The sequence below is a fragment of the Neofelis nebulosa genome, chromosome 15, assembly GCF_028018385.1.
Source record: "Neofelis nebulosa isolate mNeoNeb1 chromosome 15, mNeoNeb1.pri, whole genome shotgun sequence".
Taxonomy (NCBI): domain Eukaryota; kingdom Metazoa; phylum Chordata; class Mammalia; order Carnivora; family Felidae; genus Neofelis; species Neofelis nebulosa.
The window spans coordinates 50,942,361-50,966,938 of record NC_080796.1 but is presented as its reverse complement, the minus strand read 5'-3'; the positions used below and the strand labels follow the sequence as shown (position 1 = coordinate 50,966,938).

The 24,578-nt window shown below is 51.1% G+C and overlaps 1 protein-coding gene across 7 annotated transcripts in view; it reads right to left on the bottom strand.

The window, feature by feature from the left end:
- SRGAP2 (SLIT-ROBO Rho GTPase activating protein 2) overlaps positions 1-24,578 on the bottom strand; it is a 235,114-nt gene that overhangs the window by 4,376 nt on the left and 206,160 nt on the right. For 2 of the 7 annotated variants that reach the window (XM_058700480.1, XM_058700481.1), the window contains exons 16-23: positions 24,097-24,231; positions 21,965-22,070; positions 12,690-12,914; positions 8,957-9,036; positions 6,584-6,764; positions 4,947-5,093; positions 1,657-1,695; positions 1,118-1,442 (exon numbers count right to left, since the gene is read on the bottom strand). In XM_058700480.1, coding sequence (XP_058556463.1) covers positions 1,118-1,442; positions 1,657-1,695; positions 4,947-5,093; positions 6,584-6,764; positions 8,957-9,036; positions 12,690-12,914; positions 21,965-22,070; positions 24,097-24,231 — 1,238 coding nt within the window. Of the gene's footprint in view, positions 1-374; positions 470-1,117; positions 1,443-1,656; positions 1,696-4,946; positions 5,826-6,583; positions 6,765-8,956; positions 9,037-12,689; positions 12,915-21,964; positions 22,071-24,096; positions 24,232-24,578 lie in introns of those variants that run through there. The other 5 variants (XM_058700482.1, XM_058700483.1, XM_058700484.1 and 2 more) reach the window with 4 other exon arrangements.

The window sequence follows — 24,578 nt, the reverse complement described above, 5'->3', positions numbered from 1 at the left end:
AAAATGCTCAGGAAGAACTCCACCGTCTCCTTCCTCAGTCCTGCTTTATAGCTAGAGTCCGCACCAGCTGTGCACCTATTCTAACATTGCTATTAACACGTGGCTCAGGAGGCAGCTGGGAGGATACCCACGGTGCAAGGCAGATCACGGCCAAGAGCTGAAGTAGAGGCACAGAAATAGAGGGCTAGCAAAGCAAGAAATCTGAGGCCCGTAGCTTACTACGGTGCTGGCCAGGCACACCTTCCCTAAGCAGAGCATCACAGGTAAGCCAAGAGAGACCATACACAGCCTCTACTGCCCCCTGGAAGATAGGGTGAGGAGAATCTCAACTCAGAGGAAACGTAAAAGGGCAACAGGGAGCCCTCAGCTCCTACCTGGTCTAACGAAAATTATAGAGTTGGGAGAGGCGTCTGAATGAATTGCTTGGAGCGGCCCCGGTAGTCGGATTTTTAGAGGTGGGGCTGGATCGCTAATATTTCACGGAAAACAGAGACTCGTCAGTGTGGTACACACGTGGAAGGAGGGCCCCGTAACCAGGGAGCTCATCTCCACTGCATCGGGAGACGTGGGCTGGAAACCCTTCTGTTACCCGAGCCCCCCGCGGCGGAGTGTTTGAAGCCGATAAGACCAGGAGCAGATTGTTGACTGATCGTCTGCCTCCCACTAAGGACCAGAGGTCGGCCTCAGGAAATGGGAGATGGGGGTGGGAAGGGTGATAAAAAAATTACGGCCAGAACTACGTCTGAGCCTCAACACTTGGGCAGCTTCACAAAGCCTACCAGGCTCTCAAGACCCGAAACTTGGGCAGGGAGGCCTCTATCAAAATATTCTCTAACTATTCACTTTAAAAAGTACAACACTCTTGCAAATAGCCTGTGCATGACAAGAAGTCTGAATTCTTTTATTCTGTCTTGAAATCTTCTTCTTGGGGAGAGAGAGAGACAGACAAACTGCTTCGAAAGCTGCCTTTTCGGGCCCAGGTGTCCAGCAGCCTCTGACCTCTGTGTGTGACGGATGAACTCCACTGTTTCAAGGCCCGTCGTAACAGATGCGGGCTCATGAAGCAGTAGTGACAAGCGTGGGCAAACCAACAGCGTGTCCAGGTGCCCCCAGTTACCTGTGCAATGACCTCAGGGTCCACAGGCCGATGGTTATTGAAGCTCTTTGACCTTCCTGCCGTCACCGTTTTCCGGATCTGTGGACTGTCCAGCCGATTCTTCAGGGACGAGTGGCGGCTGATGGAGTTGAGGCTCCCATGCCCACTGATGGAACACTTATCTGGCCCTTCCTTGGGGAGACTCTGGCTCATGATGGGCTGGGAAGATGGGCGGCAGCCAGCCCCCACCCCCGGGGAGGCAGAGTCAGTCAGGGAACTGCTCAGCCCATGGCTGTCGCTCCGAAATGTTTTCCGGATGCTCCCAGATTCTGGCCGCTTCCTTTGCCTTCAATCACAAACAGAAAGGGCGGTGTGATCGGGGAGCCCTGGCCCTGAGAAAGCTGGGACGGGTGAGAGAGGGCAGATGTTGGCACCCGGGGACTTCTGGAAGGAGAGGGACACACAGCATGTTGTCTCCTTGGCTTCACCTTCCCTTGCTCGTTCTGTGTCTCTGTTCCCCTGCCACCCCCAACCTGGGCAAAGGAGAAACGGATACTTACTTGGAGGTCGTGGGCTTTGAGTTCTCGAGATGTAAGGTGCTGCCAGGAAAAATGTCTGATTAAGTGAAAGTTTCTAATGGGAGACAGATTCACAGAAAGGCCCCCTCCATTACCTGCTTTGAACAGAGACCTAAGGCCCCAGGTAGGAGAGAAAGTCTCGCCATCACCAAGAAGGCAAGAGGAGAGTTGATTTTTCCAAAATCTAGCATGTTTCTTAGTCCAACGACAAGACTGTAATCATTTTGGCCTCTGGCAAGTGGTTGTCGTTGCTTCTTGTGCAGACAGGGAACAGAATATTTTTCAAGAGGCTTCAGTGCTGAGGAGTTAGGGCCAAGTTTGTGCTTTTCCTCAGGGTGGAAATACATCTCCGTGACCCTGAGTCACCCAGCCCTGGGCTGAACCCTGGCTCTCGGCCGATTCCCTTCAGACCACGGAGACTCTCAAAGAAGACGGCCTGGCAGAGTCCTAATAGCACGGGTGTTGCCTACTGCTGAATAATTTCATTTGTTCTTGGAATCAGATTCTTGAGGACCTAACTTAGGAAGCAATACAACTTCGGGTTTGGGATGGCAGCTGGGCAGCTCTGATCTCGAGTCCACTAAGGGCAACGGAGGCTGAGGCAGGAGAGGAGATGGAAGAAGGGAAGGGAAGGTCCTGAGGCTAAAGGGCTCGTCTGTGCGGCCGAGCCGGTGTTCTAAGCCGGTCCTGGTCCTGCCCACTGGTCAGGTCTTTTCTATCGGGGTTTGGTGTGGAAGCTGGCATACGGGAGCCACGCCATGAAGCTGCCGGCTCAAGCAGTTTAGCCTTGGGTATCGGCCACTCTGGAGCAGAAAAAGGATGTTCTGGGAGTCTTATGAGGCTCAGCTGAAACGACTCTTCCTCTGCAAAGTCTCCTCCCACGACCCCACCTCCAACAGCAGGCAGAAGCAATCACTCCCTCCTTTGTTCCCTCAGAGCTTTGATGGCACTGCTTTTTTAGCTACCTGTCTGTATGGTATTTACCTTGCCAGACTGAGCGCCGAGGCCAGGCACTGTCTTATTCATCTCTGAACAACCAGCACGGATGCTTGGCACAACAGTAGCTGCTCACTAAATGTGTGGAATTAAATTGAATGCCTCACCCGAATAACTCTTTGCTGATTTCCTTTTTCCACTTGAGGGTGGCTGACTCACAAAGCTCAGACTGCTGAGGAGGCAGATTGTGGACTGGCTGGTGTGTGCCAGGTCCCTCACCGGGCCCCGGGGACACGAGGAGAGGAAGGCAGATTTCCTGGTTTCAAGATGCTCAGGCTGGTGGGGGATCTGAGTGCATTTCGGGTCATGAGAGATATTCGGACTGCTGTGGGGATACAGACTAAGGGCATCTGACTCAGCCCTGAGGACCTCGGGGTTGTCAGAGGGCTTCCCCAGAGAAGTAAAATCTTCGGACTACGTCCTGAAGGGAGAGGAGGAGATGATCGGGTGAGGAGGCAGCAGATGTGAAGGTCCGGGGGTGCGAGAGAACTCGGGGCCCTTGGAAGGAGTGACGTATGGGGCAGGAAGTGAGGCCGGAAGGGCAGAGTCACTGCTAAGGGCAAGACACGCCCGGGGGCCGCCACTCAGCCACCGACCAGCGACCAGCGGGCGTCCCGGTCGGCCATGTCCTCTGAGCACCCCATCCTGACACGGCCAAGTGAGGAGTTCAAAGGGAACCGCCTGACTTTCCACCAGGCGTTCATCTTCTGACTATTTCGGCTCATATCTTCTACAATTTCTTTGTACAAATGGCATCAAATACGTGATGGCTTAGAAACATGTACCTAACTAATTATTTAACTCTCCCTCCACCAACCCTGCCTTGGTTTGTGGGCTAATTACAGGCTTACAACCTTATGATTACAGGCTTATAATTAACATAGACTTGTAAATAAAGAAAAAAAAATGTGATGAGCCCACAGTTACTTTTTACTAGCTTGCCCTCCCAGCAGGGCACCACTTGCTGGAGGGAAATAGATAAAATCCTCAATCCTTTTTACTGGTCTGACTTAAATCATACCTACTCTCCGTGAGCTGAATCAGTGACTTCACTAACTGGAGGGCGAAAGAGATGGAAAAGAGACACGTGCCCCAACCACGCCCCCTGCTACCGTCTGGTTGGAAAAAAGCCAAGAGATCGGGGCGACCTGGTGCGGTTTAAAAACAACAAGCATCTTTTATTCTCCTTCCAGTTTCAGTGTCCAGAGGCTACGGTGAACAGGTTTTCAATGTGCAGATCGTTTCATTCCTCCAAAGCCAGAGGGGAATAAAAATCGTACATCATCTGCAATCCACATTCATCAGGAACACCCTGGGGCGCGTCATCCCGCTGGCACGGGGCCAAGTTTCAGGGTCTGGCGGAAAGAGGTCTGTAGGCTTTGGGACTTGGTGTCTGGCCCCTTGAGATGAGATTAGTTCTCCAATAACCTGAATGTCTCTAGGGGAGGCAGCAGCACACAGGCGTGGAATCCCTCCAGCCGGCCAGATCGGGTGTGGGCGGAGTGAAAACCCTTGGGATGCTGCTCACAGCCACAATGAAAGCTGGGGGGTCAGAGTTAAGAGCCTGCCGGACAGGAATGGGAATCTGCAAAGGGACTGATAGGGGAGGATGACACAGGGCTAAAGCAACAGGGAAAACGTGGACAATTCCTTCCACTGGTATGAAGGGGCAGAAGGGAGCTGGGGGGTTAGGCAATGAATAAAGAGCTCAGGACGAAGCTTTCCTTGGGGGGCAGAGTGGCCTCCTTTCCTCCACAGGGTGAATGCAGGACACGGTGAGAGAGAGACACATGGTATCTACATAAACCCCTCTGGGGTCACGTGAGCCTAGTGGAAGACACACAGGATGTTGGCTCTTCGGACAGACAAGGGCCAGGAAGACGTCAAAGACTATTATTTGAGCAAGAATCGGAAAAGAGAAGGCACCTCCGAGAAACAGTCCAAAACCAAGCTGCAGAAGGTGACCAAAGCTTTGGCCAGGTTTTAGTGGTCAGACAGCCGGGGAGGCCCGACCCGACAGATGCTGCGGAAACCCAGCGTGGGGCACCCTTCCACAGCACGACAGCAGCCCGCTGGAGCCCGGGACCTGCCCGCAAGGCCCTTGGAAACTTCCTCAGCCCTGTCCGCCTTGCGGCAGCAGTGAGCGCATGCAGAGTGTTAGGCCCAGGGGCTGGGAGCCCTACGCGCAGCACAGGAATGGAGAGGGGGCGAGGCCGGAGGGGGAGGCTGGGCGTTGCAGGGCATTCAGGGAGCAGAAAATGAAAAGCAGAGCTTACTTGTTGATGTTTGCAAGATAAATATCGGCTACATGACCCCCACTGGGACAGCTGGCCCCCGCTCTGGCTGTCACCTTTTCTTCAGGTGGCTCAGAAATGACCTCAATCTCAGACTTGGGGCTGGACCTCTCCACGACACCGTCCTCGCTGGGGAAGGGGCAGGCAGGCAGGGAGGAGGGGAAAACAACAACAACACAAAAAGCAGTGTTAAATCGGCAAGATGGCCCCCCCGACACACACGCGACCCCGCCACAGCTTGGAGGCGGCAGTGACACCAGGCCGGGCTAGCTCTGTGAGAGGAGGCAGGGAAACCTAAGGGCCTTAGGAGGGTCACTTAAATAATAATAAATAATCCCGCCGCGTGGTGCGGGATCCTCAGCTCCGCAGGAAGGCCGGGCTAGGGGACACCTGGATTCGAGGCATCTGCCTTCTACCCCGCTGCTTTTCCGGGCACAGCGGTGCCGGGGCCACCTCCCAGAGGAGGCGGCCGGTCCAGGGTGCGGTTTATCTGCTGAGGTCCCGGGCACTGCCCGGCAAGGACAGGCAGGTCTGCGGTGGCTCTGGAGATGCCGGCGTTGAGGCAGGACACCGCCACACTCTGTCGTAGTGCATCTAGCCCAGCTTAGAGCGTCCAAGCCGGTCCCAGGTCACTCCACAGCTCTCCCGGCCCCTCTGGCTACTGATGACAAAGGAAGCCCCTTCTCCCCCACAATTCATCTTCTCTCGGTCCTGTAGTGAAGCCATAATGCTAAATTTGGGAGGGTCCTGTCCACGCACAGATGGCCACCGGGTTTGCGATGTTATCAACAGAGGGAGGATCTCCCTGCAGAACGAGCCGGGGAGAGGCTGGGAGGGTGCAGACTCATTCAGGATATCAACCTTTAAAAAATAATATTAAGGGAAGGACTAAAAACACTGACAGCACCGCATCCATGGGTAGGGAGGCAGGGGCAGAGGCAGGGCAAAGGGGCAGGGAGGCAGGCTTGGGAGGGCCATGGGGTAAAAGCCCTCCTGCCCGGGAGACATTGCTTCAAAGAGTAGGAGCCAACCAACAGCCCATCCGATGAAGTCTCTCTGGGACCAGTTCACGTTCCCTTTGCTCCCTGACACCCTCTCTCCTCCTCTCCCTGTCTTTCCCCAAGTCAACCCCAGTTAAATGAACTGGCTCCTTTTCACAAGGCTGCTTAAGCTAGATTTCTTCTAGAAAAGGAAAGCATCACTTTCATCTGCAAGTGGAAAAGTGCCATCGTCATCGTCATAGGTGGCCCAACTGGTTGGGGTGAGCAGGGTTGTTTTTAAAAAAAAAAAGAAGTAAAAATGTTTTCCCACTCTGAGCTTTCCAGAATAAAAATGTAAGTGGTCAAACAATCACCCCTCATTATCACTCATCGGGTCTAAATGTGGATGAGCCTGAGGGCTGGCAGGTTTCCACAGTGAGTGGGGGTGGGTGAGGGAGTGATCTGCAGGGGGAAGAGGTGGAAAAAACAATCCTCCACTTAGTCTGGGGGGGGGGACGTCTTTCAAGGCCGGTATTGGTGCCCCCTGGGGGTTGGTCTCCCTCACCCTCCTATGGAGCCAGAAATAAAGTCTCCCACAGAGCAGCCAGGATGCGTGAAGGTGCAGGGGGCCCAACGTACGTGTCTTGGACCACGATGTACTGATGGGGGATGAGTCCGTCGATGCCATTGTGCCGGCCTTCCCACCAGTCATCGGAGGCCCGCTGGTAAAGCAGCAGGGATGCCCCCTTCTTGAAGGACAGCTCTCGGGCTGTCCGGCCCACGTAGTCAAACTTGGCAATGGCCTCGATGGGCTCACACTCTGAGAGGGGCAGAAAAGAAGGAAACACATGTTGTTGAGACCCACAGACTCAGGAAACGGGGCGGAAAACCCCAATTAGCTGAACTCACACTGGCAGGAAGATAGCCCAGCGTGACAAATAAGCCACGGATGATCTATGTGTGAGGCAGGGGATTCCCGCATAGACGGTGTGGTGCCATCAGCCTGAAAGCACGTGTGCACCCTTAATTGCCTTTGGCCATGCTGTTCCCCCCACCTGGAATCCCTTTCTCTCTCACCTTCCTGATGAAACACACTGAGTCACAGTTTAAATGTCAGCATTAAAAAACAAAACAAAACAAAGAATACTTTATTGTCTCAGCAGTTTCTGTGCAACAAGGAACCACATGTGCAGGGTGGGAACCTTGTCTTCCTTGTGCAATCTGCCTCCTGGGAAGCTCGTCACGCTGCCCAAGAGGCTGAGCCCCACTCAGGGCAAAGGAGGCCTAGAGTAACTTCTCCAGTGCTTACACAGCTGTTTATGCCAGCCCCTATCACTGAACTTGCCATCCTGTATTTGTAAGCATCATTTCTTTTCTGATCATCAAATAACGCCACTAATTGTAGAACATTTATCATACTGTACTTTAAATACAACAAACTTTATTTATGTTGTCCATTTCCCCTAGTGGAACATGAGCTTTTAGTCTCCGTAGGAGAGAATAACCCACCCGATCAACTTTCCAAGGAGCTAAAAATATGGAAATATATTATTGTGGGTAATACATGGAAAATTGACTAAAATTAATTTGAAAATTAAAAGGGGGTTACAAATGCAATATTTAGTTTTATTCTGTGTGAGCTTCCAGTCTCCTTGTCTGTTAGAAAGGGATAACAATAGTGCCTTTTTCATGAAGTTGTTACGAAGAGTCAATATATAACAATTTGTAAAAGCACTTAGAGCAGTGTCTGGCCTGTAGAAAGAATACGTCCACGCTGGCCATTGTTATTGTTGTCATCATTACCACTATCTGGGCCGAGCCGCAGGGAGAGGTCAGAGAGCAAAAAAGAAACCCCCCTGATGTTAGTCAGGTACTCTGAGTAGTGGACAGAAAGGCTGCTTACAGGCAAGACCACGCCTAGGCAGCAGGATGGTTGGGCCTGCTACCGGAAGGGCCGGGCTGGATATTTCGCTACTGGAGGCAGACCAGAGAAGGCCTGTCTAAATATCCCAAATCTCAGTTCTGTGCAGCCTTGGGCATATCACTTGACCTCTCTGGCCTTTGCTTTCTCAACTGGAAAATAGCAGCTCTATTTCACTAGGATTAAGAGATAAGACACACAAAGCTTCTAGCGGGAACAAATTTCCCTAGTTCACCCAGTCTCCTCCTATAATGGGGCAGATTATCGTATTGATCTATCTGACTTCAGCATCTAAATAAGCAGCCTTCATTTTTTTCCCCCTCTTTTAAAAAGCTCTGCAGGCTGTGCCATTTCGTTCTCATGCCCAGAAAATTCTGAGGCCCCTTGTCAGCTGTTGAGACTTCCAAGAGCCCGAGTGGTCCAGAAATGGAGGTGCGGAACTGTTGGAAGGAGGGGAGGCGTGCTGGCCGGACAGACCCTAATCAATCACGGGCGCTGCCGAGGGGCCCGCGGTGACAGCTGTGCATTCCACCTCTCGACGCACGCCCGCCAGGCTGCAAGGCGCTCGCACGTCTGTACTTTGGAAAGGGTCAATTTTTCCAGTCGGCAGGCGTGAAAGTGTGTGGTTTCTGCATCCTGCGTCCCACTCCCCCTTGGGTTGCTTCTGTTGGGCTCTTGGCACCCAGCTTCTCTCCTCCCCAGGCTCACTGTTTTTTCAAATGAACTCTCCTTGATTTTGGTCTCCAGCTACCTGGCAGGAGTCTGGGCTGTGACAGGGGACCAACATCAGGCAGGCGAGACAGGCAGGCGAGACAAGGAGCTAGGAGGTATGCGAGGGGCAGGGAGCTGGGGCGAGAAGCTTGAAAGGCTCTGAAAGGTTTCACCTCTGGTTTAACACAGAGACCATTCTATTTGAGAAGGTAGGCTGTCTCTCCACGAAAGGGAAGGAATGAAAAGGACGGACAGGGGGGCCGCTGCCTGTCTTTGGGGGACTGCTGGGCAGGAAGGTGCATCAGGAGCACAGGCTACGTCAGCTGTTCCTTCTGCTTCCCGCCCGGTGACCCCACTGCCCAGGACGCGGGGCCTCGTACCGTCATCGCTCGTGTGGTGCTCGGCGGTCACATCCTGGGTGGAGTCCTCAGCCGAGGTAGTCTCTCCGTGAGGGCTGTCACTGCAACAGAAGCAACAGTAACGGGGATCTGAGCCCTGGCTGACCAAATTCTTGTCTTCTCCTTCCCACAGCTTCCCTGGAGCAAGGGCGCAGAAGCTATTTCACGCTCTCTGCATCCTGACCGGACACTACAGACAAGTGTTGATAACGAAACACGAGGCTCCGGAGTTTCTCTAGCCCGGGCCCTGCAGCAAAAACCACTCGACACTGCCTGCGACTCACAATATCCGGAGACAGAGGGAAGCCCTTTTGAATTTATAAAATAAGTCTTTTTGAAAATACACAACAATTCAACTCCTCAAGGGCCATTTCTCTAGGTGAACTAGTCCCTGGAGGGAGCACGTGGAAGAACATACGAGGCTTTTGCATGGGACGCAACAGGAGCTGGAAACCAGCCCTGGCGCTTGGTAGCCGTATGACCCTGAGCAAGGGAATGAATCTCTTTAAGCCTCAACCGCCTAATCAGTGAATTGAGGATAGTGGTCTGTACACCTCAGTTGTGTGAGGATAAGTGGTCTTCCTTTCCTTCTTTCTCATTTTGCTTATGTCTCTGGGCTTTGTGGTTTGGTCTGTGTACTGGTGAGAGATGGGAGGGGAGTTGGCAGGAGAAGAGTCTGCTGTGGGCTGGACTCTGCGAGAGGGCGGGGCATGGAAGCTGGTCAAGTTCCCAAACAGTTCAGTGAGTCTAAAATCATACAGGGCTGAGAATCAAGAATGGCCAGGGAAGTTACTTGGAAAGTTGTTTCTTCTCCTGGTCTTCTGGCTCACGGACATCAGAGTGGACGGGGATGGGTACCAGGAAGTTCTAACTTCCTGAGAAATAAACAAGACCCCTGTTCATTTCTAAAGTTTCTTCCTCTGGCAGTTGGTAGTAACAAGGGAGCCTTTCCAGGCAGTTCTATGGAAGTATCACCACCTTCTCAACCCTACCACCTGGCCTCATGGTTGCTACTTTTGAGCCTATAGCCTCTCCCTCCACTTAGGATGGGTCTTTCACTCCAGAAAGTTCCTCAAAGACCAGGGAACCAGTCTGGAACTCACCCCACATGACACAAGTCAGTTCCAAGGAGGCTCTTCAGACTCCAGAGAACATTCTGGGAGAACATCAACAGGGATTCCTCCTTATCAAAAAATGTGGGCATAAGTTTTCACAGGTTTACTGGGCCTACACACTGTGGGCACTATTTGCTGGGCCTACAAGCCCTCTGATGAGTTTCAGGTCTTTCTAGAAGCCCTCAGGCACCAGGGGTGCACAGGGCAAAGGCTCAGTTTCCTCCAGAGTTCCAAGTTCATTTATGTGGCCATCCACTAAGGCAGAAGTTCTCAAACGCCAGGGAGTCCTGGATGGGCTGTTAAAAGCAGACTGCTTCACGCCTAGAGTTTCTAATTCTCGAGGGCCAGGTGGAGCTCAGCTGTCTGTATTCCTAACCAGTCCTAAGTGATGTAGGTGCTGTGGGTTCAAGGACTCCTCTCGGAGAACCACTGCTCTAATGTAAAGGCGGGATGATGCTTTTTAAGGTCCCTCCTAGTGCTAAAATCCTACTCTCAGCTCTACACCCACACCTCAGCAACACCTCAAGCCTGCCAGCACCTGCGGTCTGAGGAAGCCCAGCAGGCCAAACAGCAGGTGGTCCTGGGAAACCGGGTTCTAGTTTACGGTTGGAGAGCGTGGTGAAGTGGGACTAGCCTCCCTGCTTCGTAGCTTCAGGGAGACCAAGTGCCCGGGGCCCCCTCTTCCTGGCTCTTCTGGTCTCCTGGGTTCTCAGGCTCTGGCACCCCCTTCTGCCACCCCTCCCTCACCTCCTTCATCCATCTGAGCTCACTTCACTGGCACTTCTTCCTGTTCCCAAAGAAGAGGAGAGGCTGGGAGCCTTCTGAGTGGGTGAGTCCAGTCGTCAGATGGTCCTTCTTACCCAAGGTCACCTGCCCTTGATCCTCACAGGCTTCTAGCCTCCCACCCAGTCTGTGGTAGTAACACACCCTGACTAATCTGGTGGTTTTTCCAGGGGCTGCTAATAAATGTCGGATGCATGACAAACAGCGGTTGGCCTGGGAGAATGCTTTGGAGAGAACTGGTGGAAGGTGTCCTCCCCTTCTGTGTCTCTGTGAGCCACCCTCGCCATGACTCTGTCTGCTCCGCTGGGCTGGGACTGGGGGAACAGGGCTGAGGGGGGCTCTGTGTCCTGGGATCAGGCCAGAGATATTTGAGAAGTGAGGGCACACTTTGGAAAGAAGATAAAGCAGGCCCTGGGAACACTACTCCACAGTTTCTCAACCCTCATGCAAGAGAGAAACCAACTCTCCAAGTCACATGCACAAAGACAGCTCCTTGGAGCACACCTGAACAACATTCCGTGTCCTCACCGACCATCTGTCAGTGACAAAAAGCCTTCTCTCCAAGCTAGGAAGTACAGGTTTCTCCAGCTCGGACCCAGATGCTGGGATCCGCGGGATAGCGGACAAGATTGAACCCGGGGGTGTCAGTGGTATTTCTCTACTCACAGACACGTGAATACCACTTTCTTCACGCCTCAGGCAAAAGGCTCCTTCTGTGGGGATCAGAGAGAAGCATGGACCCACTGGCCTCCAATTAAGTGAACATCCTCTCCTGTCCTCCCCTACCTTACTGGAGAGCAATGGGGCTGCTGAATGGGTTCCAGATGTTGAATTCAGATGGAATCCGAATTGGGCTGGCTCATGCTTTCAGCCCAGGCTGAAGCACGATTCGGGGGAAGAAGGGAGGGGAAGGAGCAGGTAAGGGATGTTAGGGAGCAAACGACAGAGGTGGTTGCCTTTGTGTTTGGTTGGGAAAAAGATACTGTAAGTGGTACCCTGGGTGCAGTGTGGGGTCCTGGACAGTGCCCTGCACTAAGACACAAAACAGCATGGTTAGAATTCCCACCCCTAAGGTGGGCTGAAAGGTTGTCACTGACCTCTCTAGGTTATAGTCACTTTATCTGTAATACGGAAATAGTGATTGGCCAACTGTGTAACACAAGGGTCTAGTAAAGATGAGCCCTAGGGATTCCTTTTATATCTCTGTTCCCAGGCTAAGTCATGAAAAACCTTGCCCCACAGGATTTAATCCTGCTTTAGGGTGGAAGTGGGCCTAACCTGCCAAAAATGGAGCTTACCTTACCCCTTTTTCTCCTCACGGATCTCTGCATTCTAAATTATCATTGTACAAACTCACAGCGAGGAAATTATGCCTCATATCTAAGTGCTTCGCAATAAGGAAGAAAATCTTACTTCTGCGGACCCGGACCCAGGCCTGTGTCTCTCACCACACACAGCACAGACATGGAGCCTGAGAGGCACTGCTGACTGATGAACAGTTGTTCTAAATACAACTTTACAAACTTTCTTTTCCTGGAGATTATTAACCCTCCTATTATTGTTGCCACTGTTTTCCAGAATGGTTCCTCAAACTCATAAAAAACAGGGAGGTGGCACGAAGTGGCACTCACTCCACAGGTCGGGTCGAGGTGGGGCGCTGCCTGCACCGTCCCCAGATCCTGGCAGCTTGGACCGCCTGGGAGTGCGAGGCTGGGGGGCTCTGGGTGTTTCCCCTGGGTCTTGCTTGGCCATCTGGCTCCCACACCAGCGTGCAGTGGGGACTCCCCCTCCCCACCCTCTGGCCCAGAGGCCCCTACCAGTAGTCCTCTGTGCTTCCTCCTCTGCTGTAGACGGGGCCCTCCAGCTCCCTGGGGGTTGGGAAGATGTTCTCATGCTGGATGATGGTGGTTTTGATCAGCTCATTCACGTGGGCTTGGCAGGACACCTGGTCGTGGCCCTCAGGCACTGACATCAGTGAGGGCCCGAAGCAGATGGCGAGGTTGTAGGGGTCCATCATGTTCTCTTCACTGAACTGTGATAAGCTGGAGGAGAAGGGAAGGGGGCAAGCTGGAAAGCTCTCGCATGAATGCCCAGAAAACACAATCGTGGGAGGCAATGCCAAGAGCAAGAGCAGAAGCTCTACAAATTGCCACCTGCTTTTCTGGGCATCAGAGCCCTTCTAGAAAGTCTGGGGGGAGAAGAGAATGACCACCAGGACGGTCATTCGGGAGCCACCTCCTTGCAGGTCTCTCCCCTCCTCCCTCTCCATCTCCCCCTTCAAATCCTACTTGTCACCCCTTCACGAGCCCCGCTCCATACCTCACCCACCAAACCCACCCTGCTTCAAGAATACGCCACTCTGCACAACCGGGTTGGCTCCCACACGCCAGCCCCCGAAGCTGCCAGCGCAGATGGAGACCCTCAGGCTGCCCTCGTAATGATATGGTCAGAAGACACAGGCACTGTGTGTTGTGTACCTCCTCGCACAGCAAAATAATCAAATTACTAGGGCTATTCCATTCCAAGCTCTAGACGTATTTAAAAACATTGCCACCCGATTAGCTTTTGTATCCCGTCAAGCAAGTGAATTTCTTTCTGGAACAGCTAATGTAATTGTTTTTCATTTTCATAATATCCTCTATTATTACAATCAAGATTTATTCAGGAAAAGGTCAGCATGCTGCTCAGTTTATGCTCAGGCTTTCTCTGGATGCAGTCTGACTTCGTCATTGGGTATTTATTTTGGGAAGTCCCCTTTTCAGCCAGCAGCTGCTCTGGCCACACCTCCAACCTTGGCCAAGGCCCCAAACCCTTCAGGGAGCCCCTGGGTCTCATCGGCCCTCACCGGTCTCTGTTTGTCCAGGCTGATGGCTTGGCCAGCTCTGGGTCTGTACCCCCCGCCCCTAGCCCTAGGGTGCGGAGCTGTGGGCTCTGCTAAGGAGTACTGCCTCCCTGATGGGCATCAGCAGGAGGTCCCCGGCCCCTGATTCTTACAGCTCTGAGGAAAAACCAAATCCCTCTGATGCCGAACCAGAGGCCTGAGACTCAGCTGTCTTCATCTGAGTAGGCGTTCTTCAGAACCGGACAGAGTTCATTTCTAGTGTATCCTGCACCCAGACTCAAATTACCAAGCTGGTCTCTCTAACCCAATGGTTCTCTCCTCTACTGAAGATTCACATACATCTGTCCGCTTTGGAGAATCGGTGCAGGACCAAAGAAGCGGTACGATGGATGTGAACAGCTGTCACAGGGGGAATTACTGTCATGGTTGAGAGTCAATGTTCTCTAGGACTTAGTCAATGTAGGGAGGCCAGCGACGGGTTCGGTTATAGATCTCAGCGGCTGGACTGCTTCATAGAAGGTCTTAAAGGCTAAATTTTACAACCCTTCCCTGGCTCCTGAGTTAATAGAAAGCTGGGATTCAGAAAAGGCCGGGAGAAGTTTCCAACTCTACTTTTTGGTCAAACAAACGTTGGAGAGAGATAGGAGAGATAATTACCTTGGTAACCACAACAGGGACAAGGAGGAGGAAGGCCATGGGAGGAGGAAGGCCATGTTTCTTTAGTGCGAACTGATGACATTTGGTAACATGGAAGAAAACCAGTCCTTTCTGGGGAAGCCTGGCAGTCAAAAGGAAACAAAGTCTAGCTCCAAGAGCCCCAGCCCAAAGCCTTGTAAGAGAGGAGAAACCTTGCCAAGTCTCCTAAGGGAAGGACCGTTCAATTCATAGGTGGCTGCAAATGACCATGGGCTTGAGGAGGACACATCTTCATGGACTAGGGTCTCAGGGACCAGATGCATTTCTTACTCTCCTTAAAATATAAACCAAGATCCTTCTCTCTCCTCCAATCTACAATGGGAACACCTGGGTTTAGGGGAAAAGCCATGATTCTTAACTATTTGGGGGGTCACGGCCTCCTTCAAGAATTTGACAGAAAGCAGAGATTCTCTCCCCAGAAAAATTCACATGTGTACACATACAGACGCATTTCATATACAACATAATGGTGCTAATAATCCACGAAGGCCCCAACGTCCATATCCATTATAGGAATTCAAATACTGGATTTTTATTGAGAAAAAAAAAAAAAAAACCAACCTAAAATGGGTAACAGTGGTAACAGCTCCATCTTTAAACATTTTTTTTGGTGTCAACTTATATAATGCCATCTCTTCTAAGAATTGTACTATATTTCTATAGTTTCTATCTATAATACTAGTGAATTCTTCTAATTGATTCAAACTCATCTTTTGTGTATCTTAACAAGGTTCAGCATAGAGACTGAGAACATAGGCTTCTGGGGAGGAATGAAAAAATCAGGATTAGTGTGGGAAACTTGTTTTTTATCATGCCCTTTTCTGGACTTTTTACCTTTTAATGACGCACATTTGTCTCTTAGATTAAATTAAGAGAGAAAAACAAAACGTCCGAAGAATTTTAGAGTCAATGAGATCTGGTTTTGAGTCCTGGTCACATTGCTTACCAGTTCCACAACAGTGTTCTAGGTTCCAAGTCTCTTCCTTCTAAAAGAACGTACCTGCTTTGTGGGGCTGATATAAAGTTTAAATGAGCAATTATACACAAACCACTGAGCACTGTGCCTGGCACATAGGTGGGGCTCAATCAATATTTTCTGTAATTATACTATCCTAATTGCTTCTTGATATAAGGCCCTCGATTCTAGTCAGAAAATGGGAAGCAGGGCTGTCGACATTTGCCAGCAGTTGATTTATAGGAGTCTAGCCACCTTCTTCTCCTGACAGGCATCATCAAGCCGAGGACTCCAGATCCCAACATCGAAGGCTTAAATCCTCGGGGAGAACACTAAGCTTTCGACAGACAGTTTTAAATACATGACATTTCACTTAAAAACCTTCCGCTTCACACGCCCCAGGGGTTTGATTTGGCAACAACCAACAGACTGTGGGTAAGATATTACACATCAGGGTTGATCTTAGGTCTGAAAGGATGAAGAGAAATTGTGTTATTCACCATGACCCCAGGCAAAATGTGGGGCCGAGAATCCATCAGGCCTTTTAAAAGCTTTTCCAATAGGAGATACTACAACTTCCCACTCTAAATCCGTGATTTAACAGCCTTCCCTGACTTCGCCAAAAGGCTTTCTAAGAGACGAGAAGTCAAGGTAATTCTGGCTGATTTTTTCTCCTAGTCCTTCAAAGGCATCCACTCCCTCCCTCCGCCTGTAACGCCACCTGTCAGCATCCTCACGCTCCCCGCATCTGTTAAGGGACTTGCCTCTGCGCCCTCATGTTCTGCCTTCCTTCCCCCCGCAGTGAACTGCATCCTCTTTCTCCAGCAAGAATATCACTCCCACCATTGCCCTTGCTCTCTCTTCCATCATTGGTTTTTCCTCTCCACTGGGTCATTCCCACCAGCATGCAAACATGCAGTGATACTGTCCATCTGAAAAAAAATTCTCTCTTAACCCCATATCCACACCTGTCCCATTTCTCTCCCCTCCATAATAAAATACTGTCCCATTTCTCTCTTCTCCATAATAAAACGATCTGGGAGTTGTCTGTACCTGTTGTTTCTGATTCTCTGATTCATCTCCACCTCTTCGGTTATGGACTAAATTGTGTCCCGCTCCCCAAATTTCTATGTTGAAGCCCCCCCCCCCCCACCATGTGGCTGTATTTGGAGAAAGGGCCTTTAAGAAGATAATGAAGGTTACATGAGGTCATAAGGGAGGGTGCCTAATCCCATAGGACTGCGGTCCTTATACGAAGGGAAGAGACAGCAGGGCTCTCCCCGTGCGTGCACAGAGGAAAGCCATGGGAAGACGCAGAGGGAAGAGGGCCATCTACAGGCCAAGGAGGGTACTCACCAGAAACCAACCCTGCTGACACCTTAATCTTGGACTTCTAGACTCCAGACCATGAGAAAATGGGTTTCTGTTCCTGAAGGCACCTGGTCTGTGGTATTTTGCTACGGCAGCCCTAGCAGACTAACATACCTTCTCTCTCGCTCCCTCCCCCTCTTTATTGTGGTAAAATATACAATTTACCATTTTCACCATCTTTAAAAAAATTTTTTAATGTTTATTTATTTTTGAGATAGAGAGAGAGAGAGAGAGAGAGAGCATGAGCAGGGGAGGGGCAGAGAGAGAGGGAGACACAGAATCCGAAGCAGGCTCCAGGCTCCATATCCCCTCTTTCTCCCCTTTCCTCGGCCCCTGGCTACACAAGTCTGCTGTCCCCACTGACGTGCATGTTCCGGACATTGCACATAAAAGGAATCACACACTACGTGGTCTTTTGCGACTGGCTTCTTTCGTTCAGTGTGATGTTTTCAAGGGGCATCCACGCTGTAACATGCCTCAGTGCCTCCCTCCTTTCTATGGCTGAACACTACCCCACCGTATGGATCTACCACATTTTTTTTTACCCATCAGCAGCACCCCTTCTCTCCTGAACCCACAGTCAGGGTTTGACCCCTTCCACTCCATCAACACAACCCCCTTCAGGGTCACCAATGCTCTCCCTGCTGCTAACGTTCTTAGTCTTTTTCTCAGCTGACCTGTCATCACATTTAACTCTGTTACCACGCCCTCTTCAAAATACTTGTCTACGTGGCTTCTGGGACAACCGGTTTCTCTAGGTTCTCCTCCACGCCCATGGCCCGCTGTCACTTGCTCAGTGAAGCATCTGCTGAGCACCAGATGTTAAAGAGCAAACTCTCACCCTGACCCCTGGTACGCTCCACTTCCCTTACCTGCTTTATTTTTCTCCATAGCACTTATCTTCTGACATGTGATATGTGTACTTATTAGTTTGGTCTGTCTTCTTCCAATAGAACATAAACTCCACAAGGGACTCCATGGGATGCCTGGACTGTTTGGTGCAGTCTTAGATGGCCAGCAACTAAAACAGGGCCTGGCACACAGTAGATGCTTAATAAATATATGTGAAATAAATGACTGAGTAAGTATGTGAGCAGCTGCGGATCTCCGAAGACAAGCCAACCACAACTCTACTTGTCCATCTGTGTGTAGAAGCCAAAACACTCCTCGTGAAAGTCAGAAGAACAGCCCAGACAGAATCTTCCCAAACTAAGAGGCACCTGGAGATGGGTGAGATGTAGAGGAAACCTCAGCCTTCGTGGAGCCCCCAGGGCACCTTAGTCAGGAGAGAAGCACCACTGACTCACTCTTTCAGACGGTGGAGCAGTGTTTGAGGACCCAGCGCAGGGCTTCTGAGACTTTCATGTGAGTATGACTTGCCAGGGGACCTTGTTAAGATACAGATTCTGATTCACAGGTCTTTGAGGGGAGAGGGGCTGAGACTCTGCATTTCTGACAACTTCCCCAAATGATGCCAGTGAAGCTGGTCCGTGGACCTCACTTGGCAAGAAACTAGAAGGCTATATTGTTTGACGTCTGAAAAAAGCAGGTTTCAAAAGGCAAGCAGTGGAATCAGCTGCGGTGAGGGGGAGCTACCTACACTTCGTTGGGGGGCAAAAACTCTCTGGGTAGTATACAGGCTGTGGTAGGCAGCCTTTAAAATGAACCCCATGGCCCCTGCCTACTGGTATTCACATCCTGGTGTAATTTTCTCTCTTTGAGTATGGGCTAGATGTAGTGACTCATTTCTAGTGAATGGAATATGGCCGAAGGCATGGGATGTCACTTCTGAGATTAGGTTACCAAGGACTGTGCTTCCTGTCTTGGGTGTTCTCTCAACTTGTTTGGAGAGAAGCCAGCCGCCATATTGTGAGCAGCTCTATGGGGAGGCCCACATGGTGAAGAACCGATGAAAGCCTCTGGCCGACAGTCGGCCAGGAGTGAAGGTCCTCAGTCCAACAACCTGCAAGGAACTGAATCCTGCCAACAACACGCAAGTGAGCTTGGAAGCAGGTCCTCCCCTAGTGGAGCTTTCGGAAGAGACTACAGCCCTGCCCCCAACACCTTCACTGCAACCTCCTAAGACCTAGAGTCAGAGTCCCCAGCCACCCTGCCCCTGGATTCCTGACCCACAGAAACTGAGATATAACAATGAATGCCTTTTGTTTCAAGTTGCTAAGTTTTAGGGTACCCGAGGTTCATGCAGCGGACTGGGTACTCTGAAGGACACTAGCTACGTATATATGGAACCAGATCAAGTCCACATGGCGCCAGTGCCCGGTGTAAGGAGTTCCACATACGCATACACACATATTAGTTTTTCTGGCTCCTTGAGATTGAGCATGTGTACAACCCAAGAGAAAGACCATAGCCAGAAATAAAGTACACACCCCCCTAGGATGCAGAACGACAAAGGAGAGCAGTCCTGAAAGTCTGGGCCGGGCAGAGTCTCCCTCAGGAGCGACCTGTGTCCACTGTTGCCACATCCGTTGGTACGTGTATGCTTACGACCCGCCATCTTCCTGCAGAGGTGATCTTCTCTGTCACCTGTGTCCTGAATTCCATTTATTATTCTAGGAAACACTACGGTTATTAACGCTGCATCTCTCCCATGAACCACTTCGAGGACCAAATGCATCTCTTTTGTAACCAGATAAAAAAGCAAAAAACCAAAGCGATCATTTGAATTGGTGTAATTCCCATGTTTCCTCCAACAGTGGCCACCACCTCCAGCTCTGCACGATGCTTGCTCTACAGCTCCCCCGCTCCCACGAGGTCCCCGCAGGAAGAAGCAGGAAGAACAGGAAGAAGGTGTGGGGAAGAGGATGAGGCCGTTGTGCTTACACAACACAGTCGCCCCGGGCCCTGTGTGTGCTCCTCTGCCTTGTTACCCACTACCGTCACACTGCTTGCTCTGGGGGAGCAGACCAGGCTCACTTTGAGGGCAGGTATCCGTCCATGAGGGGAGAGAAGGACTGGTGGCCCCGGGGAGCTGACTGGCTCGAGAGTCATCACGGAGTTTCCGTTTCCGCCAGCCTAGAATGCACCTCACACGAGCACCCTGCGTGAGCCACGAGGGGTTCTGAACTCAGCCAGTTGCGGTGCTGAGTCAGGGCTTGGCCGATGGGAGGAGCAGACATTGCCACATGGAGGAGGCTGACCCAACAGCCGGGACCTTCTGTCCCTCTGCACTGCCAGCAGCAAGGCTGATGGACAGTGCGGGTGCCCCGGCAAGGTCTCCAGCAGCGGGGCTAACCCAGACACCCTCGAGGGCCAGGCTGGCTGTGAACTTACAAGGGAGTCAAAGCTCATGAGATGGTCACTAAATTCGTTTTCCTTTGAAGCAAAGACCAAACAGACCAGGAAGAGAAAGACATTTATGGTAAAAGACGCTAGCCCTGGGGTGCCTGGGTAGCTCATCAGCTGAGCATCTGACTTCGACTCAGGTCATGACCTCACGATTCACGAGTTTGAGCCCCGCGTCGGGCTCTGTGCTGACAGCTCGGAGCCTGGAGCCTGTTTCGGATTTTGTGTCTCCCTCTCTCTCTGCCCCTCCTCCGCTTGCACTCTGTCTCTCTCTCTCTCTCAAAAATGAATAAACATTAAAAAAAGTAAAAAACAAGCAAATAAATAAATAAAAGATGCTAGCCCCTTGGTCTAATTTTTGTTCTCTTTCTTGACACATTCATGGGTCTGTGTTTCTCCACTAGAGGAAAACACGTAGAGCAAGAGGGATGACAACTGAATTCAGCATCGGTGTTAGAGAGTGCCAGGAGGGCCAGCCTCACCCAGGCAGCTGCCCTCCCTCTACCACACACCGCTGCCTTGCGGAATACGGGTCCATCATTACCAGATCGAATGGTGCTTTCAAGAGAAGCTGGAAATCCAGATATTTTCAAGTAAAATCCCCTAATATTTAAATGTTTCAATGTTTTCAAGACACAGCAGACTGAAAGGAAACACATTGGTGGGCCTTACCTGGCCCTCACGTTGCCCATTTATAGCCTTTGCTCTAGGCTGCTGAGGGAGACACCGCAGGGAAAGCAGCCTGAAGACAGCGGCGCCCACGGGGGAAGCGCCGCACGTCCTTGCTTGGTGCTTCTGCTGCTCCCTGGGGACACAGTGCCTGCCCTCGGCAAGGACACACGGCATGGACAGGAAGCAATGCCGCGTCCAAGCTCAGGGCCCCTCTGGCCCTCAGAACTCTTGCCTGGCTACACTCACTCCCTGGGTAACCAGCTAAAACAGCAGTACACGGTGACGGCAGACTCGCGTCTCCACTCGGTTTCTCCCGAGTGTCAGATTCCCGTGTCCCACTGCCTACTTGGAATCTCCGCGTGGAAGCCTAACAGGCACCTCAGGTTAACATGACTGAGTTGGTGCCTTGTCTCGATTCCGTCCGGGACGCCTCGTCTTCCCCAACTCCGTAATGGAGTCACTGGTACTCTGTTGCTCCTGCCAAACGTTTAGAATTTCTCTCCTTCCTCACACTCTACATCCTCCCCGTCAGGAAGTCCTGTCAGTGCTATGCTGTAAACAGACCCCAAACCCAACCCCACCTCCTCACCCTCCCTCGTGACCCCCATCCTGTCTAAGCCCCCAGTACCCGTGGCTGAGATCTCACAATAACCTCTACCTAGGTCTCCCTGATTTTCTTCACAGCCCTCGATGGCAACTTCTCCACAAAGCTGTTGGCGGGCTTAAAAAAACATAAGGAGACTAGATCTTATCACTCTTCTGCTTAAACCCTCCAGGGGCTTCCCAAAGCCAAACCCATTATTACTATGACTCTCAGGGCCTGACGGCCTTGAACATCCCTGTGGCTCCTTCCTTCACTTCATTTAGGTTCCTGCTCTCACACCGTCTCCTTCGGAGAGACCCTTGCTGACCACCCCTCTGCAGCGGCTCTCCCTCTTTCACCCCTGCCCCCATTCAGACCCCCGCACTCCAGCTCTTAAGTTGGGTTTCTTCATTTTTCTTCTGAGCACTTACTCCTGCCTGACATATCTGTTATCTCTCTATCTCCTACCCTGGAATGTGAGTTAAATGATATCAGGGCTTTGTCTCTTATTTCGCAATGTATTCTTACAGCCTACAATGGTGCCCAGCACCTTGTAGGTGCTTCATAAATACCCGTCGGGCTGGATGAACTGACATAGCTCTACATGTAAGCGTCCAGGGGCTGAGGCCAAGGCCTGATCCAATTGCTCACTGGGAAGTCTACTCACTGATTGAGGAAGGCAAAGAGGTATCTCATGATAATCAGAGTGGTTTTGGGCAGGACCAGGAGGACTTTCCGGATGTGCAGAGCTCTCTCCTGCAGGCTGTCCATAGCTGAAAGAAGAAAGCCACGTGTCACCCTCCATTGCAACAGAGATCCCGAGGAGTAACGGTCAGAGGGCCCTTACTTCCAGCAGGTGCTGCACAGACAGCGGCCAGACCCAGACTGCACAGCACTGGTGCTCCACATAAGGAGTTCCATCCCTGTGGCCCCGTGGGGCTGGACTGCTGCCACAGGGTACATGCTGGGCTCCAGACACCTACCGATTATAGGACTTAAGGAATATGCACCTTGGGCACTGAAGGGGTTGGAGATGGTCCCCAAGCACCTACTACCCTCCGATGAAAACCACAGACAAGGACCGTCCATAAACCTGCTATGACTAATGGCTCAACATCCAGCCTCAGGGGTGTACACGTGGGGAGGGAGACAGGCTGTGCAGGTCCTGTCCTGCTCACTCTACACGTGTCTCACCTCACCCTCTGGACAGGTCTGGCTTATCTTCCCTTCCCTTATCTGCAGTGGGTTGAGCAGAATGTGGCCAGAGGCAAGAGATGGCAGATGCCTGATAAATAGTGATATCTGGGGAGAAGACCAGAGAAGTTTCCTGACTCTTGGGCTGTGGAAAGATCAATTACAGGTAAGACCCAAGGCTGGCGGCCTCCATCAATGCCAGCCTCCCCACTCCCACAGTGTGCCAGATGGATACTGTCATTTTCTAGGAGTGTCTTTCTGTGAAAAAGAAGTGGAAAGCAGTGGGTTTAGGAGCACATCTCGAGGGGAGAAGTGGGCAGCCAAGGTGTCTTGAACTGTCTTGGTAGCCCCAGTCCACTTAAGATTTTTATCTAAGCCCAGTCCCAGAAAAAGATGTGAGGACAGGAGGGGTGCATATATTTAATCACCCACCACAGCACTGATTTCCACCAGACTCCCAAAAGTAGTGGGTCAACAAAACAAGAGAGCTTATTGAAGGCTCTGGGTCCTCGGAATAGCAGATAGGAACAGTGTTCGGGGCATACACTGAGTCAAACTTGAAACCGGGGGGGGGGGGGGGGCAGAAAGACCCTGGTGCATCTAGGAAGAAGGTTCTTTTCCCCATGTCCAAGGCACTGCCTTCTCCAGCCTCTGGAGCCATCATTCCATTGGGGTCTACTTCCAGGATGAGCTGGTATTAACCTAAGTGTCCATGGAAAACAAAACAGGATAATGAGCTAAACTAAATGGTGGGAACAGCTCTCCAAGCCCCAAATTTGAGAGTAAGAGGCAGAGAACCTGTAAGTAGGACAAAGTAGAGACGATATCCCTTTCTAGGAAAACATCGTATCATTACTTTTAAATGGGCAGAAGGGTTTTATTCCTTAGAAGAACACATAGTAACACATCCAGCAGGTAAGCCATGCCATGTTTAAAGAAACAAACAGAAAACATTTCTCCCTTTATATCATAAAAAGCATGGGCAGTAAATGTCTGAGCTTCCAATAACTGAAAAGGACCATGTCTTACATACTATTAGAAATGTATTTTACTGGGGATGCCAGGGTGGCTCAGTCTGTTAAGTGTCTGACTCTTGATTTTGGCTCAGGTTATGATCTCACAGTTTGTGAAATCGAGCCCCGAGTCAGGTGGGCTGTATGCTGAGAGTGCAGGGCCTGCTTGGGATTCTCTCTCTCCCTTTCTCTCTGCCCCTCTCCGCTCATGCTCTCCTTCTCTCTCTCTCTCAAAATAAATTAAAGAAAAAATTTAAAAAATTAAAATTAAAAAAAAAGAAAAAAAAAGAAATGTATTTTACTGAAGAAAGATAAAGCCCAGCAAAGCAAGGAGTTTAAGATAAATCAAAAAAGAAAAGGCCAGGAGTTCTGACTTGTCCTAGACTCTTCCTGAAAACTCATCCTTCCTCCCTCCCTAGTAGGGGGTGAAGGATTGAGGATGAGGAGGAGACACTTTACTGAGTGAAAGGAAAAAGAGAAACATTATTGAAAAGTTTATGGGGGGAAAGAAGATCCCGTGGAAATTGCTTGTCTATTGCTATGAGGTGTTCTTTCTTGCCCAGAAGCCAGTCTGAGGCCAGAATGTACTTACTGACGCAGGCCATCAGGTCATGGAAGATGTCCTTGGGGAAGAGAGGGTGTTCCAGCCCCCGGAAGTAAAGCTTCAGGACGCCAGCAATGGAGTCCATGTCATGGTCATTCTGGTCCCCAGCCAGGGGGTCCTCTCCTGAGGATAAGCAGCCCCCCAAAAAGAAAAGAGAGAGTGAGAGAGGTAAAACCCCACAGGACAAAGCAGAAGTGGTGGGGAAGGGCTGGCTTTCCAAGTCCTCATCAGAGTCCATCAGCTCTGTGCCCGGCATGCTGGCCATGAGTAGGATGGACCAGAGACTAGATAAAGCAAAGACTGCTTAGGCTCAGGGGCCCCAAGGCGAGGAGAGGGCACAAGGGTCCATTAGGATAAATTGGCTCGTGCCAGACTCGTTCAGGGACATTCCCTCTGGGTTGGGATGGGACACTGCAATAGGCCCTCTCACAAGAATCATGAAGCCAGGCCGGGACTGAGTCCCTGGGGAA